The sequence below is a fragment of the Laccaria bicolor genome, genomic scaffold (genome assembly GCF_000143565.1).
Source record: "Laccaria bicolor S238N-H82 LACBIscaffold_6 genomic scaffold, whole genome shotgun sequence".
NCBI lineage: Eukaryota > Fungi > Basidiomycota > Agaricomycetes > Agaricales > Hydnangiaceae > Laccaria > Laccaria bicolor.
In genome coordinates this window covers 874,323-893,195 of record NW_001889877.1, presented here as the reverse complement: position 1 = coordinate 893,195, position 18,873 = coordinate 874,323, and the positions used below count along the sequence as shown (strand labels likewise).

General features: G+C 48.1%; 9 protein-coding genes across 9 annotated transcripts; 5 read left to right on the top strand and 4 right to left on the bottom strand.

Annotated features, from left to right (window-relative positions):
* Positions 1–1,015: 1,015 nt before the first annotated feature.
* On the bottom strand, positions 1,016–1,798 carry LACBIDRAFT_293313 (uncharacterized protein). Its single transcript, XM_001878086.1, has 4 exons — positions 1,536–1,798; positions 1,423–1,479; positions 1,307–1,366; positions 1,016–1,237 (listed from the first exon to the last, which is right to left on the bottom strand). The coding sequence occupies exons 1-4, from the start codon at positions 1,677–1,679 to the stop codon at positions 1,061–1,063; spliced, it is 438 nt and encodes a 145-aa protein (XP_001878121.1). The 5' UTR covers positions 1,680–1,798; the 3' UTR covers positions 1,016–1,060.
* A 1,612-nt stretch (positions 1,799–3,410) lies between these two features.
* Positions 3,411–4,463, top strand: LACBIDRAFT_324733 (uncharacterized protein; the record flags this gene model as incomplete). The annotated part of the gene is made up of 5 exons (XM_001878427.1): positions 3,411–3,434; positions 3,581–3,831; positions 4,045–4,120; positions 4,161–4,423; positions 4,454–4,463. The coding sequence occupies 5 exons, from the start codon at positions 3,411–3,413 to the stop codon at positions 4,461–4,463; spliced, it is 624 nt and encodes a 207-aa protein (XP_001878462.1).
* A 240-nt stretch (positions 4,464–4,703) lies between these two features.
* Positions 4,704–5,532, bottom strand: LACBIDRAFT_293312 (uncharacterized protein; the record flags this gene model as incomplete). The annotated part of the gene is made up of 5 exons (XM_001878085.1): positions 4,704–4,812; positions 4,920–4,983; positions 5,041–5,130; positions 5,248–5,397; positions 5,461–5,532. The coding sequence occupies 5 exons, from the start codon at positions 5,530–5,532 to the stop codon at positions 4,784–4,786; spliced, it is 405 nt and encodes a 134-aa protein (XP_001878120.1). The 3' UTR covers positions 4,704–4,783.
* A 686-nt stretch (positions 5,533–6,218) lies between these two features.
* On the top strand, positions 6,219–9,669 carry LACBIDRAFT_189447 (uncharacterized protein; the record flags this gene model as incomplete). The annotated part of the gene is made up of 16 exons (XM_001878426.1): positions 6,219–6,454; positions 6,505–6,522; positions 6,571–6,636; positions 6,688–6,868; positions 6,916–6,982; positions 7,032–7,393; positions 7,439–7,518; positions 7,568–7,702; positions 7,759–7,988; positions 8,047–8,150; positions 8,206–8,315; positions 8,369–8,626; positions 8,679–8,893; positions 8,955–9,029; positions 9,089–9,539; positions 9,589–9,669. The coding sequence occupies 15 exons, from the start codon at positions 6,219–6,221 to the stop codon at positions 9,115–9,117; spliced, it is 2,166 nt and encodes a 721-aa protein (XP_001878461.1). The 3' UTR covers positions 9,118–9,539; positions 9,589–9,669.
* On the bottom strand, positions 9,536–12,155 carry LACBIDRAFT_324730 (uncharacterized protein; the record flags this gene model as incomplete). The annotated part of the gene is made up of 10 exons (XM_001878084.1): positions 9,536–9,587; positions 9,610–9,752; positions 10,102–10,334; positions 10,400–10,520; positions 10,573–10,711; positions 10,761–11,102; positions 11,158–11,295; positions 11,345–11,584; positions 11,649–11,822; positions 12,007–12,155. 10 exons carry the CDS (start codon positions 12,153–12,155, stop codon positions 9,536–9,538), a joined length of 1,731 nt encoding a protein of 576 aa, XP_001878119.1.
* Positions 12,156–12,931: 776 nt separating this feature from the next.
* LACBIDRAFT_324729 (uncharacterized protein) lies at positions 12,932–15,002 on the top strand (the record flags this gene model as incomplete). The annotated part of the gene is made up of 6 exons (XM_001878425.1): positions 12,932–13,128; positions 13,149–13,221; positions 13,274–13,300; positions 13,353–13,865; positions 14,417–14,778; positions 14,993–15,002. 6 exons carry the CDS (start codon positions 12,932–12,934, stop codon positions 15,000–15,002), a joined length of 1,182 nt encoding a protein of 393 aa, XP_001878460.1.
* Positions 15,003–15,387: 385 nt separating this feature from the next.
* Positions 15,388–15,878, top strand: LACBIDRAFT_315656 (uncharacterized protein; the record flags this gene model as incomplete). The annotated part of the gene is made up of 3 exons (XM_001878424.1): positions 15,388–15,457; positions 15,523–15,564; positions 15,616–15,878. The coding sequence occupies 3 exons, from the start codon at positions 15,388–15,390 to the stop codon at positions 15,876–15,878; spliced, it is 375 nt and encodes a 124-aa protein (XP_001878459.1).
* A 732-nt stretch (positions 15,879–16,610) lies between these two features.
* Positions 16,611–17,176, top strand: LACBIDRAFT_315655 (uncharacterized protein; the record flags this gene model as incomplete). The annotated part of the gene is made up of 3 exons (XM_001878423.1): positions 16,611–16,655; positions 16,703–16,898; positions 16,947–17,176. 3 exons carry the CDS (start codon positions 16,611–16,613, stop codon positions 17,174–17,176), a joined length of 471 nt encoding a protein of 156 aa, XP_001878458.1.
* A 696-nt stretch (positions 17,177–17,872) lies between these two features.
* Positions 17,873–18,589, bottom strand: LACBIDRAFT_315654 (uncharacterized protein; the record flags this gene model as incomplete). Its single annotated transcript, XM_001878083.1, has 5 exons — positions 17,873–17,904; positions 17,966–18,184; positions 18,232–18,355; positions 18,431–18,459; positions 18,538–18,589. The coding sequence occupies 5 exons, from the start codon at positions 18,587–18,589 to the stop codon at positions 17,873–17,875; spliced, it is 456 nt and encodes a 151-aa protein (XP_001878118.1).
* Positions 18,590–18,873: the final 284 nt, after the last annotated feature.

The window sequence follows — 18,873 nt, the reverse complement described above, 5'->3', positions numbered from 1 at the left end:
TCCTTTCGATTCAGCGACCAACAAGAGACCTTTTATTTTCATTTTATTTTGGGACGAAAATATGATCATCAATGTTCAGACTCAAATCAACACATTGCAGGAGATGAAGGACGCCAACTTCAACGTACGAAGAAATCGGGACATTCAACAATTCAACCATTGCAAAAGGGTGCAGGCAGCGTGACATGAAGGACAAGAATTTGCAAGCGTTGTTCGAAGACCATACAAAATGTGTGCATACAGCAACGACGACCACTTGAAAATGACCGCAAGCTCATCTGTATAAACGTCCGAGTTCAACGTCAGCTGCAATGAGTGAACGTGCCGAACTATCCAATTCCCAGTTGCGCTGAAGACCGTCAAGATCTCGACCAAATTGGTTGTAGCAAGACGTATCGTCCATCTAACCAGCTGAGGGTCGGTTGATTGATGAGTGAGTGAGTGAGTATTCACGTCTATTGCAATATCCCCTTCGTCAAAACGACGATACCAAACTGCGTCTTAGTGTTCAGCAAACGAGAAGCAGGCTACAACGCGGCGCCCAGCGCGGCTCAAGACACCTCAACAATGCTCAACACAACAAGTTGCAGTTGATTACAAGCAGTACAGTCATCCACCTGCTAATGATACACCCAAAATGAGAAATTAGCTTCAACAGATTTGAGCACAACCTTTCTCTACAAAAACTACATGAAAATCTCAGATAAATTCCCGTCTATCACTGTACCAAATTTTAGAATGTTGACCCACATTTCACAAAGAAAAATTAAGATTATGGGTGTATCATTGAGGGGTGTGACTGTATTTGGCTATTTCTGAAAAACAGTCCATTTTGTATGCTCCACAGCTTTGCCAATTCTGCCTCAATTGCATCCAAATTATGTACGGTGGTAGATATGAGTTTGTACTACTTGTTACAACTTGTTTCATAAAAATCGGTCTAGTATTGAGTGAGATATTGGCTAGTCAAAAGTGTATCAAATGGGGGTGGCGTATCATTAAGGGGTGGATGACTGTAGTCCGAAAGTATTATAAAGACGTGAGTAAACGAACGTGAAGGTTAGATCTTTGAGGACAACGATGACAAAGTGAGATAGCAAGCAACAAGAATAAGAGAGCAAGATGTGGGGCACCCGTCCATGCTCAAGTTCAGGCGAACACCAAGACCAAGCCCCAAGTCCACCCCTGACTCATGCAAGAAGTTATTTGCGTCCCAAGCCCTTGATTTTGCAGAACACCTTCAAACGGTGCTGGAAAACGGTACGATGAGTATGTTATCGAACGCATCTTCATAGCCAAGACGTACCCAAAAGGACCGCTTCCTATCCGCCTTCTCTTCAAAAAGGGTCGCAGTGTCTTGCTCGTGCTGGATGAACGGCGAAGTAAGCACTCGAAGGTAGACAAGATCACGAGAAAACTGACTGAATATTCGCACTTGTAGACGATATAGCCCGTTGGTGTTCGCGCGTCGATGGTGTCCTGCAAGTAAAAGGCTCAGCATAAAGTTCGTTATACCTTCAAAAGTCGGAGCTTACCATGAGGCCGTCGTCGCGTGGGCCAAAAAGAGGGATCTGAATCTCGCGGCTTTGCGCCTGTTGGTAGTCTCTGAGGACAGTCGAGCCACTTTCCGAAGTCAGAACGACGGTGAGGGAAGGTAAAAGGAGCTGTGAGAGAGCCATTTCTGTTGTAGATATAGGATGTTTGTGTAGAAGAGGGTGGAGGAACGAGAGAAAAAAACTGGTAGTGGGGTGGGAGAGGAAGTGGGGAGAGGAAGTGGTGGTGGGGTTGTGATAAGAAACCGAAGTGCAACAAAGGTATGAAAGGGTTTTTTATACCGCCTCTTTTTAGAGTGCAGGCGCCCAGATCGGAGGCGATGATCAGACGGCCAACTCAAAAATTTGAGGCACTAATTGGAACTGTGACATTCAAAACTGTGTCCCTGGCGAGCCCTGACTCGTTAGCTTGGAAATTTGCCTCCGCCTGGCAATTCATTTCATCGAGACTGGAAATGGCGTACATAGGCCAGTGGTGAGCTGGGGAAGGATGCAGTTTGGATATATGTGGGTGGAGGGATGAGATGATGACTGGTCTTCCGGTGCTCAAGGCTGGCTAAGAAAGGCAGACACCTGAACGGCAAAGTTGTGTGAGAGAAAAAATCAACATTCGTCGGGATCAACATCAACTAACCTGCGAATGATCCAACATCCATAGGCCACAAGACCGCCAACATTTCAGGCCATCCAAACAGGGTTCAGAGGCAGGTGAGTGTAGAATCTACGAACAAGCTGATCAAAAGCGGGGATCCAGGATAACGTTCCAAACTTGCACGGCTCGAGGACTTTCCGCCGATTCTCGCCCTGAACGGCTAGCCAGGAAGCTTGCCGTTAACAAGACTGGATAGGGAAGCTTCCATGCATTGACCAATGCTACAGCCGTGCGTCGGTCGGGTTTCAAGGCAAGGCAGGAAAACAACGGTCGGGCGTCAACTGACATCTGCATGAATAGAGGACTTCCTTTCAGGACGTGGCTGACGACGCACTATCATCAAAGCAAGGCTGCAGGTCTCTCTTGACTATACCCATGCTCGGGACCATACCTCCGCCGCTCAGAACGTTTTGAGGAAAGGTAGCAGGCGAAGCCGATCATAAACGACAATCGGCCGACACTGATAATTCGCAATTCGCAGCCATAAAAAGGTTTCAAATTCAGATACCCCCTGGGAACCAAGCAATGAAACATAGCTCAGAGGCATCTGTTCGAGAGAGCAGAGACTCCTTGAGATCGCTTCCCCGATCGCGGGGTTGGTAGACAATATTTTCCGGGGGAAGACGCCCAAAGTCAAGCTGAGAATGGGACACGATTCCTGGATAAGCAAATCACCGCAAGAGGCCGTCTCAATGCCAAATAGGCATGGAGGATTCCAAAAAAAACAATTCTTGGCAAGAAAATCTGGGGAAACAGCTGCATGAGATCATGGCTTGCATCACTCCTTCAAATCTATTCCTTGAAAATTCAGGTAAACCGTGGTCTAGATGTGGATTCCGATCAATGACCAGGGATATAGCAGCCGCCCCCGTCGAAAGCAGCTCAAGACGTTGGACCCGTCGCATCGGGTGAATCGGATCGGGAGCCAAAGGCTGCTGTGATATTCAAGACTCCTGTCTATCCATTGGGTCCCCATGGACATGCGGGCGGCCTCAAACGACCTTCAAATAGCGGACGTGGATGCGGGGTCGAGTGAGAGTGAGATTACGGGCTACCAAAGTCGAAAGCAGATAGAAGCTTGGAAATTGGCATTGCGCTCGATCTCTGAGTAACTGCCAACGACACAAACGGAAAGATCGATGGCGCAAGTGTATGAATTTCCACCGCCAAGGCTGAGGCGAAGATTCGGACTTAGGTGGCCAACGATGTCCTCATCCGTTGGGTCCTCTGTAAGTTCCACAATCTTTTCTAGAGTTTCATGGAGCTGAGAAACGTGTAAGGCATTGAAAACGAGAGAGAAGACCAACCAACCTCGCCATTCCTTGACCCTTCCCCGATGCCACCCTCTTCTAAATTCTTCGACAACTTCTGCCAGGTTTTCCAAGATCTCCCTTGCCAACGTTCATCAACTTTTGAATATGAGGAAATTCAAACTGGGTACTGGAAATTTAAAATTGGCGGGTTTGACGCTATGTGTTGCGAGCGTTTGCCACATGATAAGGGCGTGAACAGAGTTTGTGTGAATGTTTGGCTGCTCGCACCTCCCTTCAACATTGCTTCAACGCGGCCTCCAAGCACCTTCCTGATATCCATGGTTGCATGTCGGACTTGTCCTCCAATATTATGGTCAGCCGGGGCGTGATTATAACTTCTTTCCCTGGGGTTGTGGCTTTGCAATTGCTTTCTGTAGAGCAGATGCCGACAACCTTTTCGACCTTCGTGCCTCGGAACATCCCAACTGCGCCCGTCTTTTGCCGCGTTACTTCGCATTCGTGAATCATTAACACGGTACAGTCCGTCTGCAGAATGTACACCTTCAGTCTGCTAATTATTATTCAGCTGGCCCAACCCTCGTCCCGTCGACCTCTGGTCAACATATTTTAGAAGTAATGGAAGATTTTTACACAGAGCAATCGTAAGTATATCCGGGTCGCACTCACTATCTCACCCAACAGTCGTCGTCAGTGGTCCCTTACGCTGGGTCCATATCCTTGGAAAATGTCAAGAAGGACCTGGGACCTTTCGGAGACGAACAAATCGACCGAGTTTCTTGGCCACCATACAAATGCAAGTTCAATCTTGACTGTGGCCGTCTGGTAAAGTTCTCCTCTGGCTGGGAGTCAAATGACATTCTCCTGGTATCTTCGGCTCTAAGGTGGATTTCTGCATTTTTCTGGATACTCCCAACACGGATGTTTTGCTTTGCCGTTCCTCCTACGTTAGTCGTAGTATCAAACTTGGATTTTAGCGGGGGTTAGAAACACTGTTGTTCCTAAGAGTTCCTCTACAACGACTTAGGACTATAATATGTATCCATGGATTGTTGAATCCCCTTAATTTCGCGATGCCAGTATAGATCTCTCTGGATTCAAATTTCCCTTGAGCTGTAGCATGTTCCAATAGGAACACTGACGCTTTTTGAATGTACGATACGCGAGAAGCTCAGGATTGAGGAAGGGCCGGACGAGGGGCTGCTTGACTGATTTTTCCCCCCAATTGGAGTGCAGTTAATCAAACATCTGTTTTATTCATTGTTTTTTATACCCGACACACCACTCTATTCACGTTCCAAGTTACATCAATCTAGTATCCGCCTCGGCCAATTTCTGGGGTGATAGTCAGGACCAACTGTTTAGAAAATGAAAACAAAGTCCTCACCGTTCCTGAATTATGAAGGTCAACATGAAGTCAGACGCCAAAGAGATCAAAAGCACGTACCTTTGCCTTGCCCTTTGCAAGTGGAAGAGGGCGACTTGCATATGCAGGTCTAGGGGCAGGCTGAATGTCACGCAAAGTTAAGTGCATGGGTCAGTGCAAGAGATCGTTTACACGCACCGCCTGGACGGGGTTTTGAACTGGAACAGGGGGCAAGGGCCGAGGGGGAGGAGGAGGAGGGGGAGGAACGGGCAATGGGCGTGGCTTAGGCTAAAATACGTCATTTACAAGGCCAACGAAGTTGAAGATTTCCTGTACCTTTTCGTCCTATATTTTAGTAAGGTGGAATTAGAATCAAGCTAACCATAATTGGGCAAAGAAACGAACCCCGCGTGCGATGAGCCAGAACTCCTCCAGCTCTCGTGTGTCCAAATCATCAGCACCACCACGAGGGTAAAAATCAACACTGGGAGCAACAGCCCGATTTACGACGGGCTCAGTCAAATCTCCGCGTTTCGCGATCAACTCATGTCTGTTCTGGATGGAAAATAGTTGAGCTTCATGAGATGGGGGTGGAAAGATCAGACGCGATACACCTACCGTTGGGAGTGCAGTTCCGAAGTACAACTGGGACAAAAACAGAACAAGTGCGGTGAAGTGGGTGGGACGCATGCTCTTGGATTTATCGCGGAAAGGTTCAGAAGGCGATCACGTAGTATTTGTGTAAGTCGGACAATCGAGAACTGAAATGGCAACAAAGACCAGCTTTATATGTCTGATAGAAAAACTGAGTGAGTTCCAGAGCAATCTGACCGGAATCGCGCTCACCACTTCGAAGATGGGATTTCAGCGCCAGGCTGGGGGGCAAGAGTGTTGTTCAGAGTTGACGCCCTTATATGCTTGTGGGCATTCGTGGGTAACTTCGTGCTTCATGTAAACGGCGTCTCGACCTGTCTTGACGGTGGTGATGGCAATCATCATCAAGAAGCACGTTCATTTGGCTGTGCTACTTGAAGCAGATGGTGTGGGCAGTGCCCCGCACGAACTAGGCCCAGTTGGAACTTTCAAGAGATCGGAAACCTACTTTCTGTTGCTCACCTTCGACATCTAAGGAATTCGAAGTCCTCACAAGACCGTGCACGCGTTCTTTCGCATCGAGTCTTTGGGAGGTGTTCAAGCCGAAGCGCTCGACAGACGTGGGCGGCATTCGTGGCTAAGCTCAGAGCCGCTAGGGAGAAAGTTGAGAGCAGCACTTGACCACCCCGCATTTGGCTCACGATCGGCTACAAGGGCTCCCGTAATGGGAGTAAATGACAGGCATGATTTCCCCCCGTTGCTATTCTTTTCTCCTCACTCTCATGGCGCCGTTTATTAGCACTGAACACCCACGTCGGACATTCTCGTTCCAGGGTAAACTTCCAAGGCTTCCAATTCCACCGCTTGAGGATACGTGTAGGAGGTATTTGAAGGCTCTGGAGGCGCTCCAGGATGAGAAGGAGCATGAGTTGACCGCAGCTGCTGTCAAGGAGTTCTTGGAGAAGGATGGCCCGGAAATTCAGAAGCGTTTGCGGGATTGGGCGAAGGATAAGGACAGGTACGATGCATCTTTAATCTTGAATAACCGATTGAAACTAATCAACGCAGTTATATTGAAGAGTTCTGGTACAACTAATTCTTCTTTGCTGGATGACTGCTTATGCTGTACTATAGGTATGAGTCATACCTATCGCATAGCGATCCAGTTGTTCTGGCGCTGAATCCCTTCTTCGTTCTTGAGTGAGTTTCATCGTCACTTAGACAATCGCGCCGATCTTACCGTTGCCCAAGGAATGACCCTACGCCGGATCGGGGCACCCAACTTCCTAGGGCAGCTTCCCTTATCGTATCTTCCCTAGGATTCATCCACGATTTACGTGCTGGCCTTCTTGAACCTGACACTGTTCGCGGAATACCACTTGACATGGATCAATATTCCCGATTATTTGGAACATCTAGGATACCCACAGATGTTTGTTGTGTCATCTCTTTCCGAAATTAGGCTGACATGAACTCTAGAGAGGGTGCAAAATGGAAGTTCATGCTGAGTCGAGACATATCGTCGTTCTTAGGCGGGGACAGTTCTGTTCGTCTTTTGACTCTCTAACCACAAAGCGTACTGAGGCTTCACCCAGACTGGTTTGACGTCCTTGACGACCACAACCTCCCTGTTCTAACCGAACGTGAAATTTTGCGCAACTTGCACGGCATCGTCACAGACGCAGACGTGACAGACCGATCCGAGGTCGCTCGGGGTTCGATCGGCGTCTTGTCAACTGAGAATCGCAAGATTTGGTCGGGTCTCCGCGTCATGCTGGGCAAGGACAGAAACAACAAAGCATGCCTTGATATTGTGGACAACGCGCTGTTTATCGTGTGCTTGGACGACACTGCTCCGGAGAACTTGGCCGACTTGTGCAGCAACTTTTTGTGTGGGACTTATAGTCTGCAGGAAGGAGAACAAGTGGGGACGTGTACTAACCGATGGTATGACAAGGTAAGTATTTCTTAGGACAAAAGAGCATGAACTGATTACTCCCAGCTTCAAATCATTGTATGTGCGGATGGTGCAGCCGGAATCAATTTTGAACATACAGGTGTAGACGGACACACCGTCCTGAGGTGTGTTTTCAAGTTCTATTCTATGAATGATTCTCTAAACGTACCGCAGATTCGCTGCAGACATATTCACGGAAGGACTCATGCTCCTCGCACGCTCCATCAACCCTTCAGCACCAACACTCTTCCATGCGAAGCTCTCACCTCATGCAAAGGCTTACAAAGCTCCACGCGGTTCCCAGAGCAAGTTCTTTCCCCTCCTACCAAAATTATAATTTTGATACCCCTCCCAGAGCCACCAAGCCCCGTCGACCGTATCGACACCACGCCTAAGAAGCTTGAATGGAGGCTTTCACCCGAATTGCGTGCAGGGGTTCGGTTCGCTGAAACCAGGATCAGCGACCTTATTTGCCAGAACGACTGTCAGGCACTGGAGTTCAAGGGGTACGGGAAGAACTTTATCACGAGCCACGGGTTCAGTCCCGATGCGTTTGTGCAGATGGCATTTCAAGCGGCGTACTTCGGTCTCTATGGTGAGTGTCATTGTGCGTCGTGGCTGGCTCTTGAGGGTTTGACTATGTGTGTGCATAGGGCGAATTGAGTGTGTTTACGAGCCTGCGATGACCAAAGCGTTCTTGCATGGGCGCACGGAGGCAATCAGGTCGGTTCAACCTGAGAGTGTTGAGTTCACGAAGGTCAGAGGTCTCCTGGTCCTTTGAGACTCCAGGCTGATGTGATCACGCTATGTAGATATTCTATTCTGAAGCGGAACCCGCGCAGAAGGTCTCTTCCCTCAAGAAGGCTTGCGAAAACCACGTTAGACTTACGAGAGAGTGTAGTCAGGGGCTGGGGCAGGATAGGTACGGCCATCATGTATCATTGTTGCCTATCTCCACTCACCCTCCTCTCCTAGGCACCTTTACGCATTGTACTGCCTCCTACAACGTCAGCTGGCTGGCAACCTCAATCCATCTCCAGACGATCCTGCTCCATGGCCTCCGAGCCAAAAGATGCCCGCCATATTCACCGACCCTGGCTGGGCTCTCCTCAGCACGTCGATTATTTCCACTTCAAACTGTGGAAACCCTGCATTGAGGTTGTTTGGGTTCGGTCCTGTCTCCGGCAATGGCTACGGTATAGGGTATATCATCAAAGAAGATGGAATCTCTGTGTATGATGCTGTTTCACCGTCTGAATGTGTTGTTACTGATGTTGGACGTTAGGTGTGCATCCTCGAAGCACCTGCAGACACGCCGCTTTTTGAATACGCTCCAAGGATACCTGTATGATATCCAGCGAATACTTATCCAGCTGCACCGGTCGGCGAATGAAAACCCAGCACCGTTCGTTGACCATTTGGGTATTTTGAGGGACTCGAAGACAGGGCGACCTATCAATGGTGTAGACCTTTCTTCTGATGAAGATGATGTGGCTTTGCGTAAGTGATTGGTTCTAGATTCTTGGTATCAAGGCTGATTGATGCTTCTTGTCGATTCTAGCTGGGTATTCATTCTTTGACAGTGGGGACATTGAAAGACTGGGGCGTAAGAAACCATCGCCGTTCTCTGACATCGGTAAGTGCAAAGTTTTTATTGCCGATAATAGGTTGGATGTTTTATGACCATTGTCGCAGGGAAAGTCATACCTCTTGCGGAATATTGAGGGATGTGTTATGATATGCAGTTCATGCTTCTCATTCATCTGTTGTATGTATAGTAGAATGTATACCTATGTGTAACTCATTATTCGCCTGTAATCCTCATCTGAAACATTATTTGAACCTACAGAAATTTACACACATATAGTCCAGAAAAGCGCCTAGGGTCAAAACATTCTCAAATTCCAATCGAATACAAGCGCTGCTGAAGAGGCTGTTGACGACTGTCTGATCAGAAAGTGCTCTCCTGTGATAAATTCAGAAAAATCGGGTTTATAACCGTAGTCCAGTCCGCCGACCCGAAAGTCCTTTGAGCCTGTTAAAAGTTGACGGAGACGAATCTCTGCCACACGTCCCCAACGAAAGAGATTCCCCTTTATCGACGACTGCCTGGGGCGACAAAGCATGAAAAGTAAGTCAAGTTTACCTGAATTCATTCAGTGCTTGGAGGGTGTCAGATTTCGGGGTTGACATACTGATTACTTGGATAGAAGGACGTGTTTCGTTTTCCCAGATTGTGCTCTGGTTCGAGTGAAAGGTAAAAGTCTGCGGCGGAGGCATAATACTTCACGCCCGAGTGGTCAATGATTTCCAATCTCGTGTCTTTCCAAAACCACCATGGGTCACCCTTGGTAGTTATCTATGGGAGCAGAGGAGATGAGCATCAACCAAAAAGAAATGAGCAGATATACCCAGTAATATCCCACTCTGAGATCAAGAGGAAGTCAGTTCAAATCAAGCCCATCCTCCACCATCGCACGTTCTGTGCTGATTCTGTTCCTGGGAATAACGGCTGTGAAGTTGCGCGCAACATAATGGTGGGTAAGTTGTTTTTTAACCAGGTGATCAAGCACAGCAGCAAGGCAAAAAGACTAACCATATAACTTCAAAAAGTTCAATGAGATTAATGGCAAGGATAGAATGGGATGGAGGGTTATGTAGAAATATTTCATGACATCTCAACCGGTCAACCATGCCCATCTACTTACAAGGAACTGGGGCCACAACATTGGCAATATATGCCAGGTTGTGCCCGGCACAAAATTGAATCTATGCAACTTCCAGAATTGAACCCAGACAACTGCAGCTGCGACACCCGTCACTACTTTCCACCCTGTCTTATGAATGTGAATCATGCCATATAGTAGAACAACCCAACCGGCAAAGATAAAAAGAAGGCCAAGATATCTCATCGTGACTTTGGCAGCAGGCGCTAAGTGGGCTGGAAAAATTGTTGATAGCAAGTTAGAGAGGAAATAGCAAAAAGATCGGCTCTGAGCTACTTACTGAAGAGCTCTATGCGGATATGACGTCCTCGAATCTCATCATGGCAATACATCAATTGCCACTGATCTGGTGTGAGCTTATGTCTGTGCCTAAGCTTCTGGAGCTTCCCATCGACTTGGATCTACCAGTCATGTAAGTCGTGCTGGAGATAAATCTTTCGATGATTTACTTACATAGGCTGACCGTGCAACCTCTCCCCTCTCAACAACATAATTTTGTCGAGGATAAGCCGGAGAACTTGATGGGATGACAGGTTCATCATCAACGGGGATTCGCGAGGAAACATTTTGAAACAGGAAGAAAAAGACAGGTCTGCAAACAACATCAAAAAGACGTCAGAGTTGCTGAGGAAGGTGCTCACAGAGGCTTGATATTCACAGCGGAAGTAAGAGAGTATGTGTCTTGGGATTGCTGCGAGGGATCATGAAATTGCAGAGGGCCTGGCAACGTTGGGTATTCTTCGTTATCTAATGAGTAAAGATCAGTGCTGGAGGCGATGTCTCTGGTATAAGGGGAGGGGGCGTAAGGGGAGTCCTCAGGTCGATCATGAAGATTGGTGCTGGAGGCGATGTCTCTGGTATCAGAGGAGGGGGCGTAAGGGGAGCTGGAATAAGGGTTGATGTTTGGTGACGCTACAAAGTTCTTAGGGTGAAAGATCCAGTGGTCGGGAGGAAGCTGATTTTCGGGGCTAGCAATGGTTGTTCTGAGGGCCACCATTAGTTAGCGTTAGCGACAAGAATAGCAGGAAGGGAACACACAGGGGCTTTGCATCGGCTCTGTCTCCCTGGGCATGAGGGGGGGAGCCTGATGCTCGAGAGGGCGCAGGCCTCTCTCCACCTTTCTGGGAAGGAGCAGGAGACTGTGGGATCCTCAGCGGTGGGAAAAAAAAGACAGGTCTGTGAACAACATCAAAATGATGTCATGGTTGCTGGGGAAGGTACTCACGGAGGCCTGATATTGACAGCGGAAGTAAGAGAGTATGTGTCTTGAGATCGCTGTGATGGAGAGCGAGATTCCAGAGTGCTTGGCGCCGTTTGGTATGCCTCGTTATCTGATGAGTCCTCAGGCCAATCATGAAGATTGGTGCTGGAGGCGATGTCTCTGGTATAAGAGGAGAGGGCGTAAGGGGAGCCGGTATAAGGGAGGCCAGTATAAGGGTTGATGTCGGAACTAGCGATGGTCGTTCTGAGGATGCCATTAGTTAGTGTTAGCGCTGAGTTAAGACAAAAATAGCAGGAAGGGAACATACGGGGGCTTTGCGTCACCTCCATCTCGCTGACCAAGAGGGGGGGAGCTTAATGCTGGATCTTCGTAGGTCGCAGGCTTCTCTCCACCTTTCTGGAAAGGAGCAGGAGATTGTGGGATCCTCAACGGCGAGAGACGCGACTCAGACGAGTGATCCTGGGGCAGTTGGCTAGATCGCCTAGCCGTCATTAGCACTGGGATATGTACTGAAAAGGGGGAACATGAAGCGTACGTCATCAGAAATGGGGTAGCACACAGGTGAATTTCGTCTACTATTGCTGAGCCCAACCTTTCAATGGGAGAAAGATCTGATTGAAAGAAAGATATGAATGTTAACTGGTAACAAGGAGTGGGGATCTTACGAGGCTAACAAGCTCCTTTTCAACATCCATGCTTCGGTCGTCATTGAAATGGACTGGAACAGAATTTTCAAATTAGACGCGACTTCGGCGACTTTTGAAATATCTGCAAGGCGCGTCGCAGGGACAATGGGTATACAAGAATACGCCATGGTGGGAGTCCAAATGTACTCGAATCGTCCGAGATGCTGGTCAGGGAGCTAGTGAAAGAGAGCGTAAGGGGGCTGGGGCGAAACCTCGGTTCGATACGACCTTGCTGAACTGGAATCATCCGAAATGCTGGTCAGGGAGCTAGAGCTGCTAAAAGAGAACGATTTATCTTGCGTAAGAGGGCTGAGGCGGAAGCAGACACAAAAGAGCGGTTGGAGGAAAGAGTGGAAAGCAAAGGATGCGAAGGAGATGATGCGCAAGAGAAAGAATGGGAGAAGGAAGGGAAGGGAAAGGACTTGCAAAGGCAGCGAAAGAAAAGAGGGCGTGTTGAAAGCATGGAAAGGGGAAAAGAAAATAGAAAGGAGGGCGCAAAGGACCAAAACCAAAAGACTTGAAGGGAGATGTAAAAGAACCAAAGGATTCGCAAGTCCAAACCAAAGTGCAGAAAAAAACAAGAAAAGAAACACTCAACTCATCCCTCATATATATCATATCCCAAACCGGTACCCCACAATGTGGCTGCGGGAACATCACACAATACGCCGCTCCGAGGCGTACCGTTTATCGTTTTGATTTTTGAAGGGGTTGTTTCTTTTGGTCTTGGAAGGATTTGGTGGACTTGATTTGAGGATGAGGATCAGAGGGCTTGGAATCGGAAGACTTGGTGGGTATGTGGGTCGAAGCCTCGGTGTTGGATCCAAGACCTCGAAGTATTGGGACATAGCCCAACCAACGGTTTCGTCTTTCCACCTTTTGTCTTTGCGCTGTTCGTTGAAAGATGGCGTTGAGCTGCTTGTTCTTCGTCGACGGCGGGAAGTGGGGGAGGGCCTTCAGAAGTTCAGATCTCAGAGCTGGTTCAGAGGCTTCAAAGCTTCGGAAAGTCACATGTTTCTCACAACATGGAGTCAACGGCTTCAAAGTTCAAACGTTCTCACTGACGACCCACCATCTTACTTATGGCCGAGATACATCTTGGTGAGTTTACTTTCTTTTAGCCTCACGGTATTCCTTCCAAAAGACGCGTTGTGGATCCTCGTGGCACGGGAGTCCGAACGCGTCTGGTTGGGAGTACGCGTGGCCACAAAAATTAACACTGATACTGACGACTTTATCTGCAGAGCCCATCACAGCTGATTCGAGTCGCCAGGTGAGTCTTCGCCTACCCTCTCTATATCAAACTAATAACTTTCGCGATTTAGATTCAGACGCGCCCTGGAATCACGTTCTCCTCCTGGACAACCCCTGCGAACCCTGCTTTCAAATTTCAAGAGCTCATGGATGCCGCCGTCGCTGATGAAGCTGATGACCCGCCTATCCCTGAAGACGACACGGCTTCTCCTTTGTCCTCTCCTTTGACCTCTCCTCCGACCTCTCTTTCTCCCCTTTTTTCGTCCCCAATCCCAGCTCCACCACGCGATCTCTCACCTGATCTGCCCTCAGCCACGAAACCCCCTACTCACATCCCCACTAAGAGTCAAGCGGCACACACCAACTTAGCGGCAGATGAAATCTCCAAAGCCTCGTTCAGGATGAAGAAAAGGTCACACAAGAATCGGACAAAGCGTCGGCAAGCCGAGGCACACGAGATGGGCCACGCACTACACAGGAAATCTGTTAAGAGGGCCCTCCATAAACACGTCATGCCCTCCAACCCCATTAACACCAACCACTCGATCAAGAAAACCGACATAGCATCGACTGCGTATGTCGGCGTCAGGGAACAGAAGCCGAAGATTGTACACTGGAGGAGCTGGTAGGTAAGGACTCAAAGTTTGGCTTCCGCCTAGTCGAGTGGGATGTAAGTTACTTTACGTTCCTGTTCGCCCCTGGCTCACGGTTACATCAGAACGCCCACCCCCATCCTTGATAAACTGGCCCGGGTCATCGCTGTTTTAGCCGGTTGACCAAGCCACAACTCGTGGGACACCGTTAATGACAAAATTAGGCAGGCGATTGAGCAGGCGCACTCCGAATGCAAATTTTAAAAGAAGGCGAGGAAACATCGCCGGGGAAACTTCCCAGCAATGGCGATTGAGATCTCTTATGGCGGAGGCCAGACGGTACTACATACCCAGTTAACTCCCAGTAGAAACCCGGGAACCTTTGTCACAACGATGCCAATGCCGCCGCCTTGTCAAAACTTATTTCCAACGAATCTGTTCAGAAAGTCGCAGGCTTCGCTTCGAGTACGCCCCATTCTTTCATTACTGCCACTACCCCGATTAAATATAAACTAGGTGCGTTTGCTACGTGGATGCCGAAGTTACACGGATACTACGTGGACCATCTCGACGCTCTGTTGCAACACGACTGTAATCTTCGGCGAAACTTCCACAACAGCGTTTGGCCATCCACGACCGTAAACTTTGGCTCCAGGACTTGTTGCAAACAACACAAGGACTTCAACGACCTTCCTTTTGGAATGTGCTCCATCTATGGGGCAGGCAGGTATGATTCGAAAGAGGGTGGCCACCTTGTTCTCTGGGAAGCAGGGCTGGTAATCGAATTTCCTCCTGGCTCAACAATCCTGATCCCCTCCGCCATTCTCACGCATTCAAATGTCCCTGTTCCTAAGGGTTCCACCCGCTACTCTGTTACGCAGTACACTGCAGGGGGTCTCTTTCGGTGGGTAGATCATGGGTTTCAGAGTGAGGAATCATACTGGAGATCTTTGACGGACGAAGGATGTGCGGAAGAAACTCAACGGATGGAAGGACGTGCAACTATAGGAATGGGACTATTCTCTACAAAGGAGGGATTGTTAGCTTAAATTTTTGTTGTCTTTACATATTGACTATCAAATGAAATTCACCATGATCATGACGGTGCATTTGCTTAGTCTCTCGTAGACAGACTTCGATATTATGTGAAGTCGTACCTTTGTTCACGATAATATGAAGCATTTGCTTGAGTATTGTTCAAATTATGTTAAAGGGGCCCGACAGAATAAAAACAATTGACTGCTTGTTTTTTGTGAGATTGACCTCGGGAATGGTCACAACATCAAATCGACCATTCTCCGTTCACGATCCTTCCCTTCATCCGTCTACCAACCCTGCCGCCGAATACTCACACATTTTCCACACTGATCTTCCAACGTTTAGCTTGCAGTGCCGGTAAATACCCATTCACACCCAGCTCAGTGGATTCGACCATCGCCACCAGAGAGGCTCTTGATTCTTGTGTTTTGGTTGAGCTGAGCTGAGGGATCCAACCGTGACCGTCGTCTATTTCATGGATATCAACTATCACACCAAATCTATTCGTGATGATTTGGGTCTCAAGCTGACCAGAAAACAAAGTCGCACGTATGTATTTCGCGTGCTTATCCCATGTCGTTTGAAAAATTTGCACTCCTCACTTCCAAAGATGCGAAGAAGTTTTTCACAGGTTGGAAGGAATGTTTTGAATGTAAATGACGATTCTTTTGATTCTCTACATATTTTGTTTACCTGATTTCAGGCCACTACTACGCGCTCTGGAAACAAGGAATCGAAACCGGTGATATCAGCCTTCGGAACCTAATGTTGGATCCCGTCCTCGGCGTTGGGGTTCTGCATGTCTTTGATCTCGTTAATATCACTGGCTCGGAGGCGAGAGGCGGACGACGGACTGGGACAATCACTTCTATGGCTCTTGATCTTCTAACAGACCATCGCTTCACTCAGTTATATCGCCATGACATTGTTGATCTGGCTATTGGTCTGGCTTTGTCTAATCCTTGAAGCAAACAAGAAGCAAATGGCGATATACCCGAAGGCATGCCACAAGGTACGATGTCCGAACAAATCCTTTGGCTTCCAGCTAACTACATAACTGTAGACCGTTGTCAAAATGACCTTGTTTGCACAAAATAGCGATAATAGGTAGAAGAACCCGTTATGGGAGCAACGCTGATCAATAGACAGCAACTGCATCACCCGAAGGCTTGTAGAACCAAAATGGCTGGTTAAGGTTCAAACAAGGGCGCTCGAACGAAGTTTCGAGCTGTCATAAACAGAAGGTGCCTTCCACATTTGAACTTAAGTTTTTTGACCCGAGTCATGCCACGTATCGCAGAGGGTGCCTTTGAGGAACCATCCGAGGAAAACATCTATCAAGAGATTGTTACAATCGTAGAATCATACGAAGCAGGTTCCTTCACTTATCTAGTGGCGTACTAGCGACTCCTATGATACAACTCGTTATTGAATCCAACCTCCCACATTTGGACTCTTAGACGTCTTAATGTGACTCCTTTCTGGACTCCACATCGCAGCAGTTAGGGAAAAGTCTTAGCTTATCTATTGTACAATCCACCATGGCACCCATCACGTTAGTCCCAGCATTTGATACAAGAGATTCAAGTTTGACTTCATTGTAGGGTGAAAATCCGCCATTTAAACAGTAAATATGGCGGAGGGATGAAATGGGTATCGTCCAAGTTATACACCTTCGAATTTCGGGATGGGATCGATATGAATCAACTTCCTCTTGATTTCAACGATCTGAGGGATGTCTGGGTATATCTGCTCAATACTTCATGCTGGTTAACGCTCATCCCTTATAGATAGTAACCAAGGGCGACTGGCAGCGTAGCTGGCGCAACGTCAGGAGACTCGAAGCTGTTGGCCGCGACATAATATACGCTGCCCCCGGTCTTAATTTCTATCATACAACGGATCGCTTTTTATCAATGAAGAAAATCTTGCAACAAAAGTTGATAACCTGGGAAGTTGGACAGGAACCTTCCCTCCAAGTCATCCGTAAGTCGTCCTCGAATGTGGACGTCTCATGCGACTCAGCAAAGTTAGGTTCATTCGACTTACTTGCACTGCTCTGTGACCACCGACGTAGTTCGATATTGCCTTGGGACATATTCTCGCCGTGGGTGGTACGGTTCCGCCTCCATCGATTTGTCACGAGGGCAAAGGGTCCAGTCCAGCTCGGTGGGATGACCTACGGATATGAACCCGATTTCTCCCAGTACATGAAGTCACAAACAGAGGGTTATTCACTTCCTCCACAGCCCCCGTCTCCCTAGCCGTCGCGTGGCGGTTCTGACCCTACATGGCACTTGTGTCTTTACGCCATGCTTGGGCGAGAATGATGAATATATTACTAGGTTGTTTCCCCCATTGCCTTGGCATGTTAAGTTATGGCTAGCTAGGATAGCCGATCCTGGATTTGATTGATGACGATAGAAAAAATAACAATGTTACGATTCCAAGGATAAAATGAACCACTCCAGGTATGTGTCGTGCTAATTTTCTAATGTGGCCGTCAACTCACCTTGCTACAGAGAAAGTGCCAGCGGGGTGCTGATGAACCCATGACGTGTGTTTGCTGTTTCTCCCCTCCTTTAACTAACAGCCGTCTAATGTGTATTATAAACAGCCGTTATCACCCTCTCATACTGACACATAGCTGATATGCTCCCAGATGGAAAATTTCATAAACTCATGGCCAAGATCGAAAACGGGTGAATGATACCAAGGACACGAAGCTAGATGAAGTTCATCCCTGTCCCCCCCAATCTAAGGATTTCCCTCTCCAGCTGTCAAAGTCTTGCCTCCTTCCGAATCGTTGCCTTGACCTCTCAAATGGTGGAAGTTCCTTCCTCTCCAGTTCCCATCGACGTCTTATGCCATTCGATCCTCGTCACTGGAACGCGCCTGTTTCGGACTGCTGCTCCGCAGCCGCGAGAGAGTTGTGGAAGTTTTCTGCTCTGGTCTTGTTATCATCTGCCTTTCTCTCTTCTGAGGCTATTTCCTACACGAATTCAAACGATCAATCAAGTGAAAGTAAAACGAACCTGCGTGGGGCCACTTACCTAACTCCCCGCTGACGATGCTCTCTCGTAGACTCGGATTAAACACGGAGGTAACCAGAGGGGCGCGACGAACCTCTGACGGACTCCTCGTACCCTCAAGCCCTTCCAAAGCAATCGCGCGTCGGTTGAGGGCCTTGACGTAGTTGGCATCAACTTTGAGTGCCTCGTCGCACTCCAGCACAACCAAGTCGTGTTTTGGAGGTGACATGTTCACGTAGCCTATACAGAACGGAGATGTCAAAAGCGGACAAACACACATGCCGCACGATTACTATAGAAAACGGGTTCGGGTTTTGGCGACACCTCTATAGCTCGAGTATACAGAGCGGCTGCTTGCTTAAAGTTGCGATTTTGGTAGGCAGTGTTGCCTTTTGACTTTATGTAACGACGCTGTCATTTTTGTGCGCTCCTGAAGAAAATATGCCATAAGTTCAATGACGCAACTCTTTTGAGCAGGAGTCTGACCTGGATTTGCTCAGCCGTCAATGACCCCTCTATTCGCACGTAAATACTTGGTAAATACTAACGGGAGACCCTACAAAACGACGGAACGAACCTGACACCTCTTCAACGTTCAACGTTCAACGTTCGGCTGAGGGGCCCTCTCCTCCAACATTGGTCCATCCTGGCCTTTCACGCCTTTCTTCTTCTTCCCATGACTTGACTTGCCTTCTTCTCCATCACATCCAAGCTTACTCATCACGAGATATGTAGGGCTAAATAGGCATCAACATAGTTTCTGCGAAATAATATTATTACAGTGCCTTGCATAATGCTTTGCAGCGTGAATTTTTTTGAATTGTATTTGGCTGTGTTGAAACTGGACCTGACTCAGGCCTATTTCGGACAGGGATCATTTCCCATCCTCATCGGATGGTAGGACCTGGTAGGATTGGTTGTGACATTTC

What these genes read in the sequence shown, in the direction of transcription:
- LACBIDRAFT_293313 (XM_001878086.1), bottom strand. Translation starts at nt 1,679, where the DNA reads ATGGCTCTCTCACAGCTCCTTTTACCTTCCCTCACCGTCGTTCTGACT. An exon ending in TCTACAAGTGCGAATATTCA is followed by an intron (nt 1,367 to 1,422) that starts GTCAGTTTTCTC and finishes CCGTTCATCCAG; the next exon opens with CACGAGCAAGACACTGCGAC. An exon ending in ATAGGAAGCGGTCCTTTTGG is followed by an intron (nt 1,238 to 1,306) that starts GTACGTCTTGGC and finishes ACCGTTTGAAGG; the next exon opens with TGTTCTGCAAAATCAAGGGC.